This window comes from Neoarius graeffei, chromosome 13 (assembly GCF_027579695.1).
Source record: "Neoarius graeffei isolate fNeoGra1 chromosome 13, fNeoGra1.pri, whole genome shotgun sequence".
Taxonomy (NCBI): domain Eukaryota; kingdom Metazoa; phylum Chordata; class Actinopteri; order Siluriformes; family Ariidae; genus Neoarius; species Neoarius graeffei.
The window spans coordinates 39981835-40004199 of NC_083581.1; the positions used below are offsets into that span (position 1 = coordinate 39981835).

A 22365-nucleotide genomic window follows, 5' to 3' on the forward strand; every position below is an offset into this window, starting at 1 on the left:
ACATAAAATAATTTTATCTTTATTCTAAAATAATTAATTAAAAGAATTAAAAGAAAATAATAAGAAAAACAATAGTAGAAATAAAATATTAAAATGCCAAAAAGAAAAAGGAGAAAAAGAAAGAAAGAAAAAAAAAGAAACTAGCAGAATAAAATAGAATAAAGTTAAAGTAAATTTAAAACATGCAGAGAAAGTAAAGATTATAAAAAATGTAAAAATATTAATTATTTAACAGAAAGCATCTGAAAACAGCTTGGTCTTTAACCTAGATTTGAAGCTGCCAACAGCAGGAGCATTTTTAATGTCCTCTGGCAGTTGGTTCCATAGTCGTGAAGTCAAATGTCTGTCCAAAAACTTTGTGAGCACAATATCTCCAAGGCAGATGAAAGGAATTTCACCAAACTTTCACCATTTGTGCATTTGGGGACAAAGATAAAATGCTTAGATTTTGAGGTCAAAAGGTCTAAGGTCAAGGTCACTGTGAGGTCAAATGTCTGTCCGAAAACCTTGTGAAAATATCTCCACGGCAAATCAAAGGAATTTCACCAAACTTTCACCATTTGTGCATTTGGGGACAAAGATAAACTGATTAGATTTTGAGGTCAAAAGGTCTAAGGTCAAGGTCACTGTGAGGTCAAACGTCTGTCCGAGAACCTTGTGAAAATATCTCTAAGGCAAATCAAAGGAATTTCACCAAACTTTCACCATTTGTGCATTTGGGGACAAAGATAAACTGATTAAATTTTGAGATCAAAAGGTCTAAGGTCAAGGTCATTGTGAGGTCAAATGTCTGTCCGAAAACCTTGTGAACACACTATTTCCAAGGCTAATACAAGTTATTTCACCAGGTCAAGATTACTGTGAGGTCAAATGTCCATCCCCAAATCACAGCTTAATAAGGCGTGTAGTCTACCGGGTGGAGGCATCCCCATCGACGCCGTTGGCGTCGAGTTCTATCTAGTTAATATTTTTTTATTGCTTATTTAAACTTCCTGATGCAACCAAGTCTGACTTTCTTTATTTTATCTGCAATACAAGTATTTAATTTTTTAATTAAATGGTAACAATTGTAGTATAGCAAATGTGCACAATTACAAGCATTTTGAAATTAGGGTTGTTCCAACACTGATGTGATGAGTTGCCATTATAATACTGTATCTTTAACATCATGTAGTACTGGTGCTGATGATGATGTCACAGCCGCAGCACGAGGCCTCAGGATGAGGTCTGATCTATGATTCTCACTGAGGTGAGTTCTCCCTTTGTGAGTCTGACTCGGATCTGTCCCACAGCTCTCTAAATGCCAGAACATCAGTCGTGTGTGTATACTGAGACACCAACACACCCACGCACTGCAACCCAACAACCCCGAGGTGTCAAAACACTCAGCGCTTATAAAACAAAGAAGAATTATGATGGAGAACTCCGTGAAGCTTAAGAATGCATCTAGCAGCTACAAACTCACTGTTTGGATTTGTAGCTGCTGTGTAAAATGGACTTAAAGGAATAGTGCGGACAAAAATGAAATTAAATTGATATCATTTTCTCCAAACGTAGTCAATCTGTCAAAACATGTTTGCTCTCTGACTAAATTACTCTTATTCAGAGATGGGTTACTCACATACTTAAGTTGAATTTCTGAAGAAAATTAACATGGTTTATCCAATAAGCTGGTCAAGCGCTCATCTGCTCACTTACAGCTTGCTTTAAAGCTGCAATACATTTTTTTTTATTTCTTACTACTATAAATGACCTAATAAAATACATGATTAAAGAAACATTGTTTAAGCCCTATCCTCAGCATAAGTGTATTACGTGGATGAGAAAACTATTTTTAAAAACTGTCTTCTGGTCCAGAGTGCCTGTTTGTGTTTACATGGGTCTCATTTTATAGATGCATGCCAGCCAGTGGCGGCTGGTCAATAAGGGGCACTGGGGTGCCGTCCACCTTCTAATTATCCAGATGAGAAAGACTATGTGATATTAAATATAAATTAATTAAACAAAAGTATTTATTAAGTCAAAATTGTTTACTCAACCTCCTTCACTCTGTATCCATCTAATTATTTTTAACTCGTTTTCAAACTGGATTTATTTAAATTTTATGTGAACACCTACACTTACTGTATACTTCCGCCTGCCAGGGCACCGACTGAATGAGTGTGTATGTGGCAACACAAACTTTTGGAGATCAGATGACCCAAGACTGCATTTTAATTGGCGGATTCACGATTTGGCCAGGAGCACAGCAAAGTGCGCCCCAGACACGCCTTATTTCATGAGCAGCCAATTGAAATTGTTTTTAAGTCACATGATTGGACAGTTTTCTACGTTCCTTCATATTTGCGGCTGTCACTCACTACTTCTCATGAAACCAGAAAAAAAAAGCCAATAAAGGAGCTTGGACTGGACTAACCCAGTTTAAACATTAAGAGGCAGGTGACGGGGCAGGTTTGCACTCGAGGCTCCTCCCTCTCTTGTTATGACAAATGGAGCTGGCGAGAAAGAAAGAAAGAAAGAAAGAAAGAAAGAAAGAAAGAAAGAAAGAAAGAAAGCACAATTTTATTCATCACACACTTGTGAAATTTCCTCTCTGCATTTAACCCATCTGAAGCAGTGAACACACACATTCACACACGTGAGCAATGAGCACACACACATACCCAGAGCAGTGGGCAGCCATGCTAACAGTGCCCGGGGAGCAGTTGGGAGTTAGGTGCCTCGCTCAAGGGCACCTCAGCCCAAGGCCATCCCATATTAACCTAACTGCATGTCTTTGAACTGTGGGGGAAACTGGAGCACCCAGAGGAAACCCAAGCAGACATGGGGAGAACATGCAAGCTCCACACAGAAAGGCCTCCGCCAGCCGCTGGGCTCGAATCCAGAACCTTCTTGCGGTGAGGCGACTGTACTAACCACTACACCACCGTGCCACCAAAAAAAAATTGAAATGCTTCACGATTATGCGTGTCATGATGATGAAGAATGTGATGATGTAGATTTTGGAGATCATATTTAATGGCATCCATTCTTTCATCCAAACTTTTTTGGCTTCTTTAAGTAAAGGCTTTCCTCTTAATGTGAATATCTCTTAACACAAACTAAATAAAAACTCAACTAAAACTGGCTCTTGATTCCTCAAAAATAAAAACTACTTATGCACTCCTAAAACTAGACTGAAATAAAAAAAATAAAAAAAAACAAATTGAAAGACTCAATCATATAAACTAATGACAATTTCAAACCTACAATAACTCCCCCCTCCTTCTTTCTTTTTTTTTTCTTTTTGAACCAGCCACCACTGGTCAAAAGTTTGGCCACCCCTACTCATTCATAGGTTTTTGTGTATTGTGACTTTTTTCTACATTGTAGAACAGTACTGAAGACATCAAACACTAGGAAATATAAATATAACTGTGTTATAAATGTCCTCCACTGCAGCACTCCCTGCACCGGAGGACATTTATAACACCAGAGTTCTCAAGAGGGCCCTTAACATTATCAAGGACACCACCCATCCACAACACAAACTGTTCATGCTGCTGCCATCAGGGAGACGCTACAGGAGCATTGCAGCCAAAACAACTAGGCTGAAAGACAGTTGTTGTTTTTTCCCCATGCCATCAGGCCATTGCCTCTCCCCCAAGTCCTGTAGAGTTTGTACTGAACTACTTATTTATTTGCACTGACACCTTACACACTTTGCTGCATCTTTTTTATACTATTTCATGTCCTTGTTTTTAATTATTTGCTATCTCTTTAATTACTTTATTTTAATTACTCATCTCATCTCATCTCATCATCTCTAGCCGCTTTATCCTGTTCTACAGGGTCGCAGGCAAGCTGGAGCCTATCCCAGCTGACTACAGGCGAAAGGCGGGGTACACCCTGGACAAGTCGCCAGGTTATCACAGGGCTGACACATAGACACAGACAACCATTCACATTCACATTCACACCTACGGTCAATTTAGAGTCACCAGTTAACCTAACCTGCATGTCTTTGGACTGTGGGGGAAACCGGAGCACCCGGAGGAAACCCACGCGGACACGGGGAGAACATGCAAACTCCACACAGAAAGGCCCTCGCCAGCCCCGGGGCTCGAACCCAGGACCTTCTTGCTGTGAGGCGACAGTGCTAACCACTACATCACCGTGCCGCCCATTTTAATTACTTTATTATTTAATTTTAATAACTTTATCTCGTTTTTAATGTCTTTATTTGTGTTTAGGTAATGTTGAGGACTCACAGAATAAGAATTTCATTGTACTGTGTGACACTGTCTCGAGTACATATGACAATATCATTGACTTGAATTGAATTTAATTGAAATAACACATGGAATCAGGGCTTTGAACCGGTTCAAGGAACGAAAACGAAAACCGGGAACTTTTTCTATTTCACATGGAACAGAAACGAAACCAGAAACTTTATTACTTTTTATGTTCCGGAACAGAAACGCTTATTAAAAATAATGGTAACCGGTTAATACCGGTTTTTATTTCGTTCCTCAAAGTTTCTGTAGCCTACAAATAGTCATTCTTCTCCTGCGCAAGTTTCTATGACCCGCTGGGGTTCACTTCCTGTGTGACGTTCGCTGACTGAATGGAGAGAGCGGGAAGGTGGACTACTAGTGAGTAAATGCATTACTGAGTGTCTGAGCAAAGAAGAGCCTGAACGTTGCAACCTCCCTATTGGCTGTTTGTAAAAATGTATCAATTGTTGCCCCTCCCACGGGAATCATCGCGGGCTCGAGAGACGAGACCTGACGAGTTAGTTCGTTGGTAGCAGAACAAAATGTCTGGACACAAATCGGGTTTTCAGAAAAGGAAAGAAAATAAACGGAGGGTCGAAAATACAAAAAAGGAGGCAGAAAATGCAAAACGAGTTTTAAGGTAGGACAAATGGTTACTTTTCTGAGGCAGCCCGCCGTGGCTGCAGGCCTTCAGTTGTGTCACTGAATGGTTACTTTTCTGAGGCAGCCCGCCGTGGCTGCCTGCAGGCTTATTTATTATAGCCCATTTAGTTAAAATAGTTGATATAAAATGTTTATAGTTATAGTTATGTGATGGTTGTCCTGATTTAGACTGTTTTTTTTTTGGGGGGGGGTTGCGCGATGTTGCACCCGGGTCCAGATTAGGGCAGAACCGGCCCTGGCTACATTTCAGGTGTAGTTTGTTTTATGAATGTATGTACTTGCATAGATGTGTACTTGGTCTTCCAATATGGCGCCTAACAAAATCTCGCGGCGCGGTGACGTCATGCGGTAGCCCTCTATAGGGCCTGACTAGCCTTTGGTAACACACTAAACGAATTATCTTTCATTTTTGGCACTTTTTCTGTTTGTGTAGATGGGAAGACATACTGAGAATCCAAATCGCCAACATTTGAAATAATAATTTTGAATTATTTCTTGTCTTATTTAATGAAGGTTGTAATAGAATTAGCCTACATTTGGCTTAAGCTGGATGAGACAGAGACATAATTTTATAGCCATTTGTTAAACAGCTGAGAGGGAACGTAATTAACCGTTCCGGGAAACGTTAAAATTCCGTTTCTGTTCGGAACGAACCAATAGGAAAAAAATTCCGGTTCAAAGCCCTGCATGGAATATACATATATGGAATTATCTCATCTAATCTCATTATCTCTAGCCGCTTTATCCTGTTCTACAGGGTCGCAGGCAAGCTGGAGCCTATCCCAGCTGACTACGGGCGAAAGGCGGGGTACACCCTGGACAAGTCGCCAGGTCATCACAGGGCTGACACATAGACACAGACAACCATTCACACTCACATTCACACCTACGGTCAATTTAGAGTCACCAGTTAACCTAACCTGCATGTATTTGGACTGTGGGGGAAACCGGAGCACCCGGAGGAAACCCACGCGGACACGGGGAGAACATGCAAACTCCACACAGAAAGGCCCTCGCCGGCCCCGGGGCTCGAACCCGGACCTTCTTGCTGTGAGGCAACAGCGCTAACCACTACACCACCGTGCCGCCCTATATGGAATTATGTGGTTAAAAAAAGTGTAAAAAAATATAATGTTTCATATTTTAGATTCTTCAAAGTATCCAGCGTTTACCTTGATGACGCTTTGCACACTATTGGCATTATCTTAACCAGATTCATGAGGTCGTCACCTGGAATGCTTTTTAATTAAGAAGTATGCCTCATTAAAAGCTAATTAGTACAATTTTCTGCCTTATTAATGTGTTTAAGATCAAACAGTAAATAGTAAATAATAATAATACAATAAATAGCCCTATTCCACAACTGTAGTAATCCATATTATGTCAAGAACTGCTCGGCTAAGTACAGAGAAACGACATTCATTATTTTAAGACATGAAGTGACTTTTAATTAATAAAAATAAAGAAAAAACATTGAATTAGAAGTTGTGTCCACATTTTTGACTGGAACTGTATAGCCAGTGCTCCTGGTACTTCTAATCACTGTAATCTTTTCTCAATCATCACTCATCCCATAACTAACCCAGACATTTAGTTTGCAAATAAATGCTCATAGCTAAACACTAGTTACATTACTGAACCTTTTGTGTGTCTACATGCTTTTCTGGTATTAACTTCTATCCTATCCTAGCTTAGTTAAATCTGTCTAATCACTGGATCCTTTCTACTCACTTCGATTTTGGTTTGCCCTTTTGGATTTGTCTGCTTTGTTCAATAAAACCCTTCATCTGCCTTCAAACACTGTCAGTGGCTGCCAGCTGGGATTCACATTTGCTTTAGTTGCTTTCTTGATTTTTTTTTCCACTTTATTGTCATTGTCATCTTCTCATTGAAAATAACACAAAATCTAAAGTTCAAGTGATGTGAGTAATCCATCTGATATTCTCATTTGTGTGGTTGAAACACAGGCTCCACAGTGACATTTCCACTGGGTGTGTAGTCAGGCTAAATGTTAATTAGTCTTGTAGGACCTGCTTAACACTACCATAATATGACATCAGGGCATCACGCTCTTGCTCTCGGTTCACAGCTCAAGTGTTTATCAGCTCACAGTTCTTTATTTCTGTGTTTTAGACTGAATAAGGCTGATGATTTGGCATTTGCTGAAGGGCCAACTTCAATCAGATCAGCCAAAAGACCACGTTGATGGGTTTTTTTTTTTGTTTGTTTTTTTGATGCTGACCAAATGTAAGGGCTCTGATTAAGCTTTGGAGATTTGAATGCTAAATCATACATATGTAATATTGATTTCACTGAAATGTCTTTCAGGAGATAAAAGAAAGGTTAGCTAATATTCTTTTGTCTCAAGTATGGGCGGTTATTTGAGAAGCTAATTAGACTTGGTATCTAGAGTTTCAGCAATATGAATTATTATTTAACTTGAAGTGAGTAAGATTTTCAGCTAAGATTTACTAAAAAAAAAAAAAAAAAAAAATATATATATATATATATATATATATATATATATATATATATATATATAAATGGGCGGCACGGTGGTGTAGTGGTTAGCACTGTCGCCTCACAGTAAGAAGGTCCGGGTTCGAGCCCCGTGGCCGGCGAGGGCCTTTCTGTGCGGAGTTTGCATGGTGTCCACATGGGTTTCCTCCGGGTGCTCTGGTTTCCCCCACAGTCCAAAGACATGCAGGTTAGGTTAACTGGTGACTCTAAAGTGAGTGTGAATGGTTGTCTATGTGTCAGCCCTGTGATGACCTGGCGACTTGTCCAGGGTGTACCCTGCCTTTCGCCCGTAGTCAGCTGGGATAGGCTCCAGCTTGCCTGCGACCCTGTAGAAGGATAAAGTGGCTAGAGATAATGAGATGAGATATTATTTATAGACACTGTCTGTCTATATGTTGTGTTAATTTGCTTATCTGTTGATGTCTGTGTGCACTTTTATGTTTAGTTGTGTGCCAAATTTTTAATACTGCACATTTGGAGTTTGGGGAAATGCAATTTCAATCCTCTGTGTAATTAACTGTTACATGGTGTGATTGACAATAAAGTTCACTTTGACTTTGGTATGTCTCTCATTATGGCTGTTGCAATCTGGGCAATTTTAAATTAGTTTGACCTTTAACTACCAGTTCATCAAATTACCATTTATCCTTCTTCAATATATGTGAGATATTAGACAAAAAAAAAATATTCCTATCTATGTAGCATAGCCATGTTCAAGGTATACGTTTGAGTAAATTCTGGAAACATGCTTGTATTTTTTTTTCTTTAGGAACATTTCAATTTTTCCAATTTCCTCATTTGCCATACATCGTAGGCGTTGTTTGTTTTGCAACAATGACTATACAGTCAACAGTGAACAAGCAATTTGCTCTAATTTCATTTTAAAGCAACTCTGAAAGTGGAAATAAGTGAGCAATGGCAATTTGATTAATAAAAGCAACCCAGATTGTGATAGATGGGCATTCAGGTTAAATGAGCACCGAGAGCTTCCAGTTCAAAGTTAATAATGTTACTGCTCTTCTCAGTCAGCTAATAAACACAAACCTTTCTTTATGTTTCACTCTCTGGAACCTCTTACATGTGTCCAGGTCAATTTCAGATTTTAAACATGTAAATATAACTTCACCATGTGTATGACAGGTAAATACCTCATACACAGGGAAAATAAGTATTCAAACACTTTTATTTTTAATATCTGTCCAGTGCAGGGCGGCACAGTAGTGTAGTGGTTAGCACCGTTGCCTCACTGCAAGAAGGTCCTGGGTTCGAGCCCAGCAGCCGGCGAGGGCCTTTCTGTGTGGAGTTTGCATGTTCTCCCTGTGTCCGTGTGGGTTTCCTCCGGGTGCTCCGGTTTCCCCCACAGTCCAAAGACATGCAGGTTAGGCTAATTGGTGGCTCTAAATTGACCATAGGTGTGAGTGTGAATGGTTGTGTGTCTCTGTGTGTCAGCCCTGCAATGACCTGGTGACTTGTCCAGGGTGTACCCCGCCTCTCACCCATAGTTAGCTGGGAAAGGCTCCAGCTTGCCTGCGACCCTGTACAGGGTAAGCGGCTATGGATAATGGATGGATGGATCTGTCCAGTGCAAATATCTACTTCAAATTAACACAAATAATGTCTTTTGACTTTGTAAATAAGACAAAAAAAAGATATTGTTAAATTGATATTGAAAGGCTTGCCAACATTGAGAGAGAAAAAAAGATAAGTAGTTTATTTTTCCTTATAACATTTATGAACAATTTCGCCCACTATTCTTTTGTTGTTTGGAAAATGAAATTACATGGATTGTAATGCCTTCTGGGAAAAACTGAGGAAATGAGGCTGTGGCTTAAAGACACACTTAAAGACACGTCATCCACTGACTTGTGCATTAGTGATTCATTTAATTGTCCTGCATCAACATTATTTTGCATTCCTGTCAAACAATTAGTGTTGAGATGGATGGTTATGATCCAACATCTGATTTCTCTCACAAGTTTGTGTGTGTGTGTGTGGGGGGGGGGGGGGGGGGGTATGTATGTGTATGTGTTTATGTAATGAGGCATCTTCAGGTCAAAGATTGATAGTAGAATCCATCCATCCAGCTTTCAAACTTCGCTTGAATGCTTAGTCATTTATGTGAGCCATAATTAAGGTTCTATCACCCCCTGGAGGTTCCACTTCAATGTACACTATCAAATCCAAATAGAGCTTCAGTTAGAACAATTTAATTTAATAGGCAGAGAACATGGATTATTTATTATTGGAGCATTTATTACAGTATAGTACACAAACAGAACAGCCTTGGAATATACCTGACTGTGTGAGATGGGGAAAAAAATTTAGGGTTAGAAAATATTCATCAGGGATGTACAACCCCAATTCCAAAAAAAGTTGGGACACTGTGTAAAACATAAATAAAAGCAAAATGTGAAGATTTGTAAATCATGGAAACCTATATTTCATTTAAAATAGTACAAAGACAACATATCAAAGGTTGAAACTGAGAAATTTTATTGTTTTTTGAAAAATATATGCTCATTTTGAATTTGATGTAAGCAACACATTTCAGAAAAGTTGGGACAGGGCAACAAAATACTGAAAAAGTTGTATAATAATAATAATAATAATAATAATAATAATAATAATCTCATCTCATCTCATTATCTCTAGCCGCTTTATCCTTCTACAGGGTCGCAGGCAAGCTGGAGCCTATCCCAGCTGACTACGGGTGAAAGGCGGGGTACACCCTGGACAAGTCGCCAGGTCATCACAGGGCTGACACATAGACACAGACAACCATTCACACTCACAGTCACACCTACGGTCAATTTAGAGTCACCAGTTAACCTAACCTGCATGTCTTTGGACTGTGGGGGAAACCGGAGCACCCGGAGGAAACCCACGCAGACACGGGGAGAACATGCAAACTCCGCACAGAAAGGTCCTCGCCGGCCATGGAGCTCGAACCCGGACCTTCTTATTGTGAGGCGACAGCGCTAACCACTACACCACCGTGCCGCCCATAATAATAATAATTTAGTTAATTCGCAACAGATCAGTAACATGATTGGGTATAAAAAGAGCATCCCAGAGAGGTGGGGTCTCTCAGAAGTAAAGATGGGGAGGGCTTCACTGCTCTGTGAAAGACTACATGGGTAAATGGAGCAACAATTTAAGAATAACGCCCCTCAGTGTAAATTTGCAAAGAATTTGGGGATCACATCATCTATGGTACATAATATCATTAAGAGATTCAGAAAAATCTCTGTATGCAAGAGACAAGGCTGAAAACTGACATTGGATGCCTGTGATCTTCAGGCCCTCAGGAGACACTACATTAAAAGCAGACACGTGTCTGTAGTGGAAATCACTGTATGGCTCAGGGACACTTCAGAAAACCATCGTCTGTGAAAACAGTTCATTACTGCATCCGCAAATGCAAGTTAAAATCAGATATAAACAATATCCAGAAACATCACCACCTTCTCTGGGCCCGAGCTCTTTTACAATGGACTGAGGCAAAATGGAAAATTGTCCTGAGGTCCGATGAATCAAAAGTAGAAATTATTTTTAGAAATCATGGACAGCACGTCCTCCAGGCTAAAGAGGAGAGGGACCATCCGGCTTGTTATCAGTACACAGTTAAAAAGCCAGCATCTGTGATGGTATGAGGGGGCATTAGTGCACATGACATGGGCAGCGTATACATCTGGGAAGGCCTCATTAATGCTGAATGATATATACACGTTTCAGAGCAATATGCTGCCATCCAGACAAAATCTTTTTCAGGGAAGGCCTTCCTTCTTTTAGCAAGACAATGCCAAACTGCATTCTGCACATATTAAAACTGCATGATTCTGTAGTAAAAGAGTGCGAGTGCTAAACTGGTCTGCCTGCAGTCCAGACCTGTCTCCCATTTAAAACATTTGGTGCATTATGAAGCGCAAAATACGACAAAGGAGACTCTGAACTGTTCAGCAACTAAAATTGTATATCAGACAAAAATGGAACATTTCTCTTTCAAAATTACAGCAATTGGTCTCCTCAGTTCCCAAATGTTTACAGTGTGTTGTTAAAAGTAGAGGTGAAACAACACAATGGTAAACATGTCCCTTCAAAATTCAAAATGAGCATATATCCTCATCTCATCTCATTATCTCTAGCCGCTTTATCCTGTTCTACAGGGTCGCAGGCAAGCTGGAGCCTATCCCAGCTGACTACGGGCGAAAGGCGGGGTACACCCTGGACAAGTCGCCAGGTCATCACAGGGCTGACACATAGACACAGACAACCATTCACACTCACATTCACACCTACGGTCAATTTAGAGTCACCAGTTAACCTAACCTGCATGTCTTTGGACTGTGGGGGAAACCGGAGCACCCGGAGGAAACCCACGCGGACACGGGGAGAACATGCAAACTCCACACAGAAAGGCCCTCGCCGGCCCCGGGGCTCGAACCCAGGACCTTCTTGCTGTGAGGCGACAGCGCTAACCACTACACCACCGTGCCGCCGCATATATCCTTCAAAAATCAATAAAATTTCTCAGTTTCAACATTTGATATGTTGTCTTTGTACTATTTTCAATGAATTATAGGGTTTCCATGATTTGCAAATTATCATATTCTGTTTTTATATACAGTTTACACAGCATCCCAACTTTTTTGGAATTGGGGTTGTAATTAAAATGTTGAGTAGTTTAATACAAAGACTTAAAAACAAATCATAATGTGAGATGAAATGCAACATACACAAACAGGATTACACATCTACAGTTAAGTGTCAATGTTTTTTTAAAGAAGTTAATATAAGTGCTGATGTCTAGTCATACACAATATTTCGATGCTTTCTGTTGATTATGACAATCCAGTTATTTCACTGTTCCAGTTTGATTTATTTTCCCAGGGTGTAGGACTTTGTTTCTTTTTCCAGACTGTGTTTCATCATAAATCAGTGCATTACAGTAAAACAACATGCATTCATCGCATTCGATGAACTTGAGCATATAGTGCAAACTGTATACAACAACAAATTCGTTATCAATTCAATGAGTCATACATGAACTCATTCAGTCAAACATTTTGCTATGCAATTCAAATGAAATAATCTAAACTTTATTCATTACAATGTGAGACCAAGTACCTTGTGAATTAAATGCAATACATGCAGCTGGAATTGAAAATGTAGAAATTGCAAATAGCTTTGAATTAGAATTCAAATAGCTTGTATTGTAAGCTAATCGAAATGTTTTTGACAATATTGTAATGTGGATGAACAACAGAGGGAGGCAATTAATACACAACCAATGGCTCTTTATTCAAGTAATATGGCTAAATAGTAAATATAGCACTAATAGTATGTATTTCTGACACTGCTGAAGTCTTCAAGGATACCATTATCTGCAGCTGTAAATACAACCCCAATTCCAAAAAAGTTGGGATGCTGTGTAAACTGTAAATAAAAACATAATGTGAATATTTGCAAATCATGGAAACCCTATATTTCTTTGAGTACAAAGACAACATATAAAATGTTGAAACTGAGAAATTTTATTGGATTTTTTAAAAAAATATATCCTCATTTTGAATTTGATGTCAGCAACACGTTTCAGAAAAGTTGGGACAGGGGCAACAAAATACTGAAAAAGTTGTGTAATGCTAAAAAGAATAATTTGGTTAATTGGCAACAGGTGAGTAACATGATTGGGTATAAAAAGAGCATCCCAGAGAGGCGGAGTCTCTCAGAAGTAAAGATAGGGAGGGGTTCACTACTCTGTGAAAGACTGTGTGGGCAAACAGTGCAACAATTTAAGAATAACAATCCTCAGTGTAAAACTGCAAAGAATTTGGGGATCACATCATCTATGGTACGTAATATCATTAAAAGATTCAGAGAATCTGGAGAAATCTCTGTACACAAGAGACAAGGCTGAAAACTAATATTGAATGCCTGTGATCTTCAGGCCCTCAGGAGACACTGCATTAAAGGGATCCTCCGGAGGATTTATTCTCAAACTTATTTTCATTAAAAGTCGTCGCAGATTTCAAAAATCAAACTTTCATTTTTGGAGACCAAATAGTGTTCAAGAAAAATGAATTTTCTTTCACATGCCAGATGGACTTCCTGCAGTGGTGACGTATGTGATGACATCAGGTAGCAGTCGCTTGGAGCAACTCAGCTGTTTATATTATCTGTTCATATTGTAGTTTTGCTAGTTTTACAAGTATTTTTCCAAATTTATCAGTTTTTAAATAAGTATGCTTCATGACATAGCATATACATATCACAATGATGCTAAAAAGAAAATACAAGCTGGAACTAGACTGCATGACCACAGAGAAAATGTAAAGTGTGCTTGCGCAGCTGTAGCAGAGAGTCACTGACAGAAACTGGATCAGACATGAAACCTCGCACTGCAAAATCTTTTTGTACATGATCTACAGTAAGTGTGTGTGGCAAAGATTGTGTGTGTGTGTGTGTGTGTGTGTGTGTGTGTGTGTGTGTGTGTGTGTGAAACGTTTGTGTACAGTGTGTGTACAGTGTGTGTCTGCGCACTCTAAAATCTTGGTTTAAAATGGCTCAACTCACAGCACAACATGACACTTGGCACTCTAAAATATTTTTTACATGCTCTACATGGTGCTGGGTAGATTAACAGAGAGAGTGTGGCATGATTTAAAACAGAAATTTTAGAGCGTGAAGTGCACAGCATGACATGACACTAAGTTTTTCTCTCAAAACTCCATTCATTTTAAATGGGGCCAAAAATGAATGGAAGTGAATGAGGGAAAAAGGGATGAGTGAAAAGAAAGGAAAAGATGAGTGCAAGTCAGAACCGATTGCATGTATGTGTCGGGGGAGTTGGCCTGAGGTATCACATGAAGTTTGGTGGGTCTCCAATGAAGTGTGTCTGAGCAGGATGATTGGATTTGTGAGCCCCATTCATTCTCTATGGGAAAAAGACTGATAAACAACAAGAAAGAGAGAACGGGGGCATCTATCCAAAAGCACACTACACCAGTTCAGGCTGGACATGTCAGAGTTGGAACGATGTTATCTTTTTCATGACAATGACTTTTCACTTCACACGTCTCTGCGCTATGCAGCTTACAGACCACTTGGTGGACTCATGGCTACTTGGGGAAAACAGTAAGGACAGCTATTAGTGTGCTTACTAAACACAAAGCAGTGTAAAGCACACTATTTTTCTTCTGAAGTTTATTATTATTATTATTATTATTATTAATTCACCCTTTTTTGACACTGCTACTCCTCCTACTGCTTTTGAGATATCGATGCCATTCCAACTCTGACACATTCGTCCTGAACCATGCCACACACTCTCTGTTAATCTACCCAGCACCAGCTGTAGATCATGTAAAAAAAGATTTTAGAGTGCGAAGTGTCATGTTACGCTGCAAGTTGAGCCATTTTAAGCCGAGATTTTAGAGCGTGCAGGCGCACACATTACATACACTAAACACACTTTGCCACAAATACTTTCTGTAGATCATGTAAAAAAGATTTTGCAGTGCGAGGTCTCATGTCTTATCCAGTTTCTGTCAGTGACCCTCTACAGCTGTGCAAGCACACTTTGCATTTTCTCTGTGGAAATGAAGTCTAGTTCCAGCTTGTGTTTGCTTTTTAGCATCATTGTGACATTTATATGCTACACAATGAGGCATACTTATTTAAAAACTGATAAATTCAGTAAAATACTTGTAAAACTAGCAAAACTGCAATGCAAACAGAGAATATAAACAGCTGAGTCGCTCTAAGCGACCATGACCTGACGTCATCACGTATGTCACCACCACAGGAAGTCCATCTGGCATTTTAAAGAAAATTCATTTTTCTCAAACACTATTTGGTCTCCAAAAATGAAAGTTTGATTTTTGAAATCTGCGACTACTTTTAATGAGAATAAGTTTGAGAATCAATCCCCTGGAGGATCCCTTTAAAAGCAGACACATGTCTGGAGTGGAAATCGCTGTATAGGCCCAGGAACACTTCAGAAAACCATTGTCTGTGAAAACAGTTCATTACTGCATCCACAAATGCCAGTTAAAACCAGATATAAACAATATCCAGAAACACCACCACCTTCTCGGGACCTGAGCTCTTTTACGATGGCCTGAAGTGGAAATTGTCCTGAGGTCTGATGAATCAAAAGTAGAAATTCTTTTTAGAAATCATTAATACCACATCCTCTGGGCTAAAGAGGAGAGGGACCATCTGGCTTGTTATCAGTGCACAGTTCAAAAGCCAACATCTGTGATGGTATGAGGGTGCATTAGTGCACATGACATGGGTAGCTTGTACATCTGGGAAGGCATCATTAATGCTGAATGATATGTACACATTTCAGAGCAATATGCTGCCATCCAGACAAAATCTTTTTCAGGGAAGGCCTTCCTTCCTTCAAGAAGACAATGCCAAACCAGTTTCTGCACTTATTAGTACTGCATGGCTCCATAGTAAAAGAGTTCAGGTGCTAAACTGGCCTGCCTGCAGTCCAGATCTGTTTCCCATTCAAAACATCTGGTGCATTATGAACCATAAAATATGATAAAGGAGACCCCAAACTGTTCAGCAACTGAAATTGTATGGCAGGCCAGTTAGGCAGCACGGTGGTGTAGTGGTTAGCACTGTTGCTTCACAGCAAGAAGGTTCTGGGTTTGAGCCCAGTGGCCAATGGGGACTTTTCTGTATGGGTTTCCTCCGGGTGCTTTGGTTTCCCCCACAGTCCAAAGACATGTGGTGAGGTTAACATGGGGCAGCCTTGGGCTGAAGTGCCCTTGAGCAAGGCACCTAACCCTCAACTACTCCCTGGGTGTTGGAGCATAGCTGCCCACTGCTCTGGGTATGTGGGTGTGCTCATTGCTCGTGTGTGTGTGTGTGTGTGTGTGTGTGTGTGTGTGTGTGTGTGTGTGTGTGTGTGTGTCCATGCATGTGTTCACTGCTTCAGATGGGTTAAATGCAAAGGATGAATTTCACTGTGCTTTAGTGTGCATGTGACAAATAAAGGCTTCTTCTTCTTACATATCAGGCAAGAATGGGACAACATTTCTCTTTCAAAACTACAGCAATTGGTCTCCTCAGTTCCCAAACATCTACAGTGTTTTTAAAAGTATAGGTAATGCAACACAGTGGTAAACATGCCCCGTCCCAACTTTTCTGAAACAAGTTGTTGACATCCAATTCAAAATGAGCATATATTTTTCAAAAACAATAAAATTTTTCAGTTTCAACATTTAATATGTACTCTTTGTACTATTTTCAATGAAATATAGTGTTTCCATGATTTGCAGATTATTGCATTCTGTTTTTATTTACAGTTTCCACAGCATCCCAACTTTTTTGGAATTGGGGTTGTATTACAGAAACATTATGAGAATATTGTGTACAAGTGCCACATTTGTTGATCAACGCATGGTGCCCTTTGTGCCACCCATGTGATTGCTAAATATATCTAAAACAGCCACTAATATGAGCACTGTCAGTAGTCCAAGTCATTGAAGGTCTAGTGGTAATTAATCAAGGCAACAGGAGGTACTCGTCCAAGGAATATTATTCATTGATATTTCCTGGGATTACATGTCAGGATTGGTTGTGTTATCTGTGCAATCATGTTCAAGTCATTGGAATATAATAGAAAGCATTTGACCAGCGAGCAGTAGTGTCACCTCAGAGAGGTTTATAAATCCCGTTGAACCAGCAGGCTCTGTCCAAGGTGTATCGGTCCGCCAGGTGCATTTACTGGGCTCCTCTGTTGTACTTTTAGTTTGAGCTGAAGGAAAGATAAGAATGCTTATGAGACTTTACCACCCAGAAAAGCAACATGTTACAGCTAACATTATTATATTAATATACTGTACTACTATATCTTACATGATAATGATTAAGCACTACATTTATTCTACTCACAGTGAAAACTTGATCAGTTCATGAGCATGATTAAGTGTCATATTCAAAAGCCCATTTGTGGTTCTTGAGTAATCCTGGGTTTTCCCTGTGTAAGCATTTGTACTTAAAAACATGCAGATAAGTAACAGATTTAAATGTTAGCTAGCATTTTAGGTAAAATATTAGCTTAAATCACTGCTATACCCAGTTGATAGAAATACATGAAAAATTCAGCTACTGAAAATTATCGCAATAGCAATATCAGAATAGCAAAATGCTAAAACGCTAATTAATATTGATTTTTAAAAAATCCTGCACTTGGCGTTCTGTTTCAGTCAAGAATTATTCAGAGACAAATAGTGCACCATTGAAGGTGCACAAATAAGTAACCTGTATACATTTTTGCAGTTTTTTAAATAAATGAGCTTATAATGATTATATATACAAAAAATTAGCTCTTTTTTATTAAATGTAAGTTGCATGTAAGAATTTAAGGTATTTTTTGGTACGGGGAATGATGTCTGATTTATATATGTTATACAGATTTATTTATTCATTCATTTGACTTATTTACTTTTTATTTATTTTTTAAACATGTGAATAATGTTAAATTATGCCTTTCAAAACAATGGAGTTGCTTAAATGAATGTCAAGAATCCAGCTTCTATTAAATTTAGTAAACGAATCAAGCTAGCTAATTCATTTTCAGGCTAATGCTATTTACTGTCTGGATTTTCAAAACATTTCTTACTGCATTGCTTATTTTAGTTGGACTTTTAGCTAGGTTTTACATGTTTTAAATCAGAATGCTTTTACTCCACATTCGTAGACAATTGTTGATTTTACAGCATAGAAAGAAAACACCAATACTAGTTATTGTACAGCAACATAAACAAGTTAGTAAATCGTCTGATTTCCACCTAGTTAGTATGTTTTTTATGGACTTAATGAGTATCACACTAGCCTTTTGTTTGTTAAAATCCCTACACAGTTGAAGTGGAATGTAGAGCATGAGGGATATAATCAGGATTTTGACATCCATGCCAGAGAATTCCATCGTGTTAAGAGGTGCTGTATATAGTTGCATGTATAAACTTAGGCTTTGATTACAAGTGCTTCAAATATATTTGTTATAGTCATCATTATTAAAAAAGTTTAAAGAAAAACAACAGCAACAACAACAACCTTAGAATAGCATATGAAAAATACATATAGAAATAAATATCATGTTGGTAATAATGGAGGTAGCAAACCTTTCCACTAAGTTGAATGGATCTGATGTTTAATGGGTTCCCATTTCTCAATGTTCCCATTTTGTCCATATATAATTACTCAGCCAAGACATGTACAGTACTTTGTCCAGTAATCATGCCTTAGGGTTTGGACTGGAGCTAATGTAGCTAAAACACCAAGAACTTGAATACATAAATATAGTGATGCAGCAGCACTTTAGTCCTTTATTCTGTCCAGCTTCACTGTTCGCTCTAATCTCCTTATCTGTACATTTTGCTCAGAAAGCTCCGCTTTGCGAATACCACACTCATCATCTCAGAGATCACTAATTAGCCGAGCTATGTCTCTGCTGTAACTCAACACATCTGGGACTTTCATCTCTACAACTTCTATGTTGGATTTCTTCTAAATATCTAAATTATTGAACATCGCTGGAAAGTGAGCAAGAAAAGAATCTTTTTTGTTTTTAGGAGTTAACAGCAAAACTTGACCCCTATTTCTTGGTTTGGGATCACTGAAATTGTTTGTCCTATGAACTCCCTTTCTAACTGCGCTAGCAATAACATCCATCCATCCATCCATCCATTATCCGTAACTGCTTATCCTATACAGGGTTGTACTTCTCACAGAAACTTCTCACAGAAATAATGAAAATCAACAAGAACCAAAAAATTTGCATCACAATCACTAAACATCATACATATTTCAATATAAATGTGTTTCAGAGCAGAATGTTACCAAGACGTTATGCTAAGTAATAAACATAGGGTGGAGGTAATGATCTTACCGCATGTTTTTTCTATGCATTCAGACATTTCCTGTGGACAGTTGGAGCATGGCTGTCCTTTTTCATATGGTTGGACTCCCTCGATATTCCCTCTAGAATTGAGACAAGTGATTAGACTTAGCTGTAGCATGATAGTCACTTTGTAGCTGAAATGATAAGTGAAAAAAAAACCACCTGTGAATTACACACCCTCAGAAAAACACTACAGTGTGCATATATTAATGTTCTTTCTAATGTAGAACTGAGGAAGGAGTCATTTGGACAAACTCAACAAAAAACAAATTTGATAACAACAACAACAAAACCTCTGTCCAATGCACTGTTTTTATTTGATGAGGAAAATTATATTTCTTCATAGATTTTGATTGAGAACTTTGTAGAAATGTTTTGATCATTATTATTTTATCATTGCTTCATTTTCTTGAAGGAAATTTTTTTTGAGCTTATCTTTTCACCAAAATTAAAGTATACAGTGATTTTGTCCTGATATGGGGAAGATTACTTCAGATTGAAAGTAGCATAATTAAGCATAGACATACTGTGGGTAATAGTTGCAAACCAGTATTGTAGCACCCTCAAAGTCTAGATTCTGAACCGTCTCACAGACACGTGCGCCACAGCCGACGGTCTTGCTCTTCGCCCATACAATCTGGAACAGCCACAAAGCACACAAAGTACAACTCACCTGTTGGCAATTTGAAGCATATTCACCAAGCTACACATTTATAAAGTAAACATACCTATTATCTGCAATTATTGGCTAGTTATCATACACTGTGTAAAAAAAAAATGAGCTGTAGTCATATTCGTATATCTAAGACGGACCAATAAGGGACATGTGCATAAGGGCACCTTACCAAATGATTGATCATTTATCAATCATTTAGTAAGGTGTAAATGTTGTCACAGGCCAAAAACCAAACTAAAAGTTCACATCTGATTTATGAAAAGTGTCTGATTTTGTTCGTACTCAAATGCATGTGTTTGTAAGTTGATCATTATCAAATTGCAAATTATTGTACATTCAAGGCACAGTTGGTTTACATTTAGTCACACCCACGAAACTCCATACAGAAAGCTGAAAATGACAAACTGATGACTAAACAGTGAAAAAAGTGCCTCCTAAGCAATGCATGAGCTAAATATTCCAATAATGCAGCTCAGCCATTACAGCGCCTTGGCTACCATAGACTCAGAAACTCTTCCTCCTTTTATAGGGTGCCATTACTTTTGTTGGAATTGAAAGGCTTGTCTAATTAATCTTAAATGTATGGATTTGGCTTTTTGGATCATTTTCTTTGTTTATTTGTGTTTTTTTTTCTTGACTAATGAGGCCCATTAAGTATGTTTAAGTTCAAATGGAATTTGGAGATGTTTTTATTTTTAAACTAAATCTTCTGTAATTAGTCACAAAATAATACAAATTCTAAACTATATATACACTATATGAAAATAGCTATACAAAACTGAGAGACACTCAAGACTCCCTTAACCACTCACCTGTGTATAATGTCCGCACATATTTAACAAGCAACTGTCAGAATCATAGTCGTAATTTGCGCGTTCATCAAACCTGGCAATAGAAGACAACCATTGGAGAACCAGATTGCACTTACATTAGCAACATTATTTGACCCACTACCAAGGAGCACCAAAGATTCAGTGAAATCTTATCTTATACATCATAATTAAGTGAATCATGGCTTCAAGCGTACCAATTAGCCATGGCTTTATTGATGCTTAGTTGGCTGGTGGTGATGAAGAGGTTTTCTCCCAGCTGCGTCGCATCTGGGTTGTGCTCCCAACTGCACTGAACAGCATAACTTTGAGCCACCAAAGCTAGGCTTTCATTCCATGTCTACATGTCAACAAACACAAGATTCAAACATGAAACATTATTATAATTCCTGTTTAATTCTCAAGTCTGATTTGTCAGAAAGTGTCAATTAATTTTCCTTTAGCAGCTGCTAACAAAACTGCAGCAGCAAGTCACAGGTTTATGTATGTAAATGCACTCATTTCTATAGCAACAGCTAAGTCACAGGGACTTGTACAGTCGCCGCATTACAGAATCTAAGCCTGACATTGAACAGATGTTGAATATATATATATATATATATATATATTATGGCATGCCGTTCAGGAAATTAATCTTTGAATATATTGAATGAATCCCCGAATATACTGAATGAAACTCTGAATATATTGAATGAATCAGAGTGCGAATTACCCCACCATAATTGGGGGGTACCATCATGGTCCACTATCATATCAATCCCCCCCCGGTCCTGTCCCGTCTAGTCTATGGAAGTCGGTGTCAGTAACTCAACACAATAACTCTGAACAATAATTTTTAATGTCATTAAGAAGCATGACAAACCATACAGTACTACCACAGAAGAAAAACAGCAGTACAACCTGATAACCTTCTTTGTCAGAACAAACTGGGTATCAACACTACAAATGAGTCACATACAGTATATACACACATGCAGAACAGTCCTGCTGAATGTCTTACTCTCTTTCGTCCTGCTGTGCCTCTCCTGTCTGCTGGGAACCCATTTTCTTTATTCACATGAACAGTGTATAAAACCTAACTGCACCTACACTTGTACTGTAATTGTCTGTAGATCTTAGTGCTAATATTTACTACTTACTCTTTTAGCATCAAAAAAATGCCTGATGTCTGGCCCTTCTCTTTTCCTCATGTTTGGCCTACTGTCTCTGTGAATAAAATCAAACAGGGTACTCATCTGAAACTATGAATATCTTAAAAATAATACAAAAGGAATGTAAGTAAAAACAATAGAAAACATCCATGTACTAGGCTATTTTGCCTAGGCTCGCCTACTACCTGGCTCTTTTTATGTTGCCCCCAGTCCCCAGAGGTTCTGATTGTAATTTTACATAGGCTTAGCTCGGCCTACATCAGAACTTCTTGTGCCTAATCACACACACAGGATGGGCCTATGTGCCAAATTAATTTCAGAAGGGCACAATTTATTCATGATAAAA

The 22365-nt window shown here is 38.6% G+C and overlaps 1 protein-coding gene across 2 annotated transcripts in view; it reads right to left on the reverse strand.

Moving 5' to 3' along the window:
- Positions 1-16794: 16794 nt before the first annotated feature.
- Positions 16795-22365, reverse strand: part of LOC132896103 (peptidase inhibitor 16-like) — a 29994-nt gene continuing 24423 nt past the window's right edge. Inside the window, exons 2-7 of one of the 2 annotated variants that reach the window (XM_060936821.1) lie at positions 21066-21208; positions 20851-20923; positions 19890-19999; positions 19351-19442; positions 17352-17436; positions 16795-17214 (exon numbers count right to left, since the gene is read on the reverse strand). In XM_060936821.1, the coding sequence (XP_060792804.1) occupies positions 17205-17214; positions 17352-17436; positions 19351-19442; positions 19890-19999; positions 20851-20923; positions 21066-21208 (513 nt within the window). In that variant the 3' untranslated portion in view covers positions 16795-17204. The remainder of the gene's footprint in view (positions 17215-17351; positions 17437-19350; positions 19443-19889; positions 20000-20850; positions 20924-21065; positions 21209-22365) is intronic. The other variant, XM_060936820.1, reaches the window with a different exon arrangement.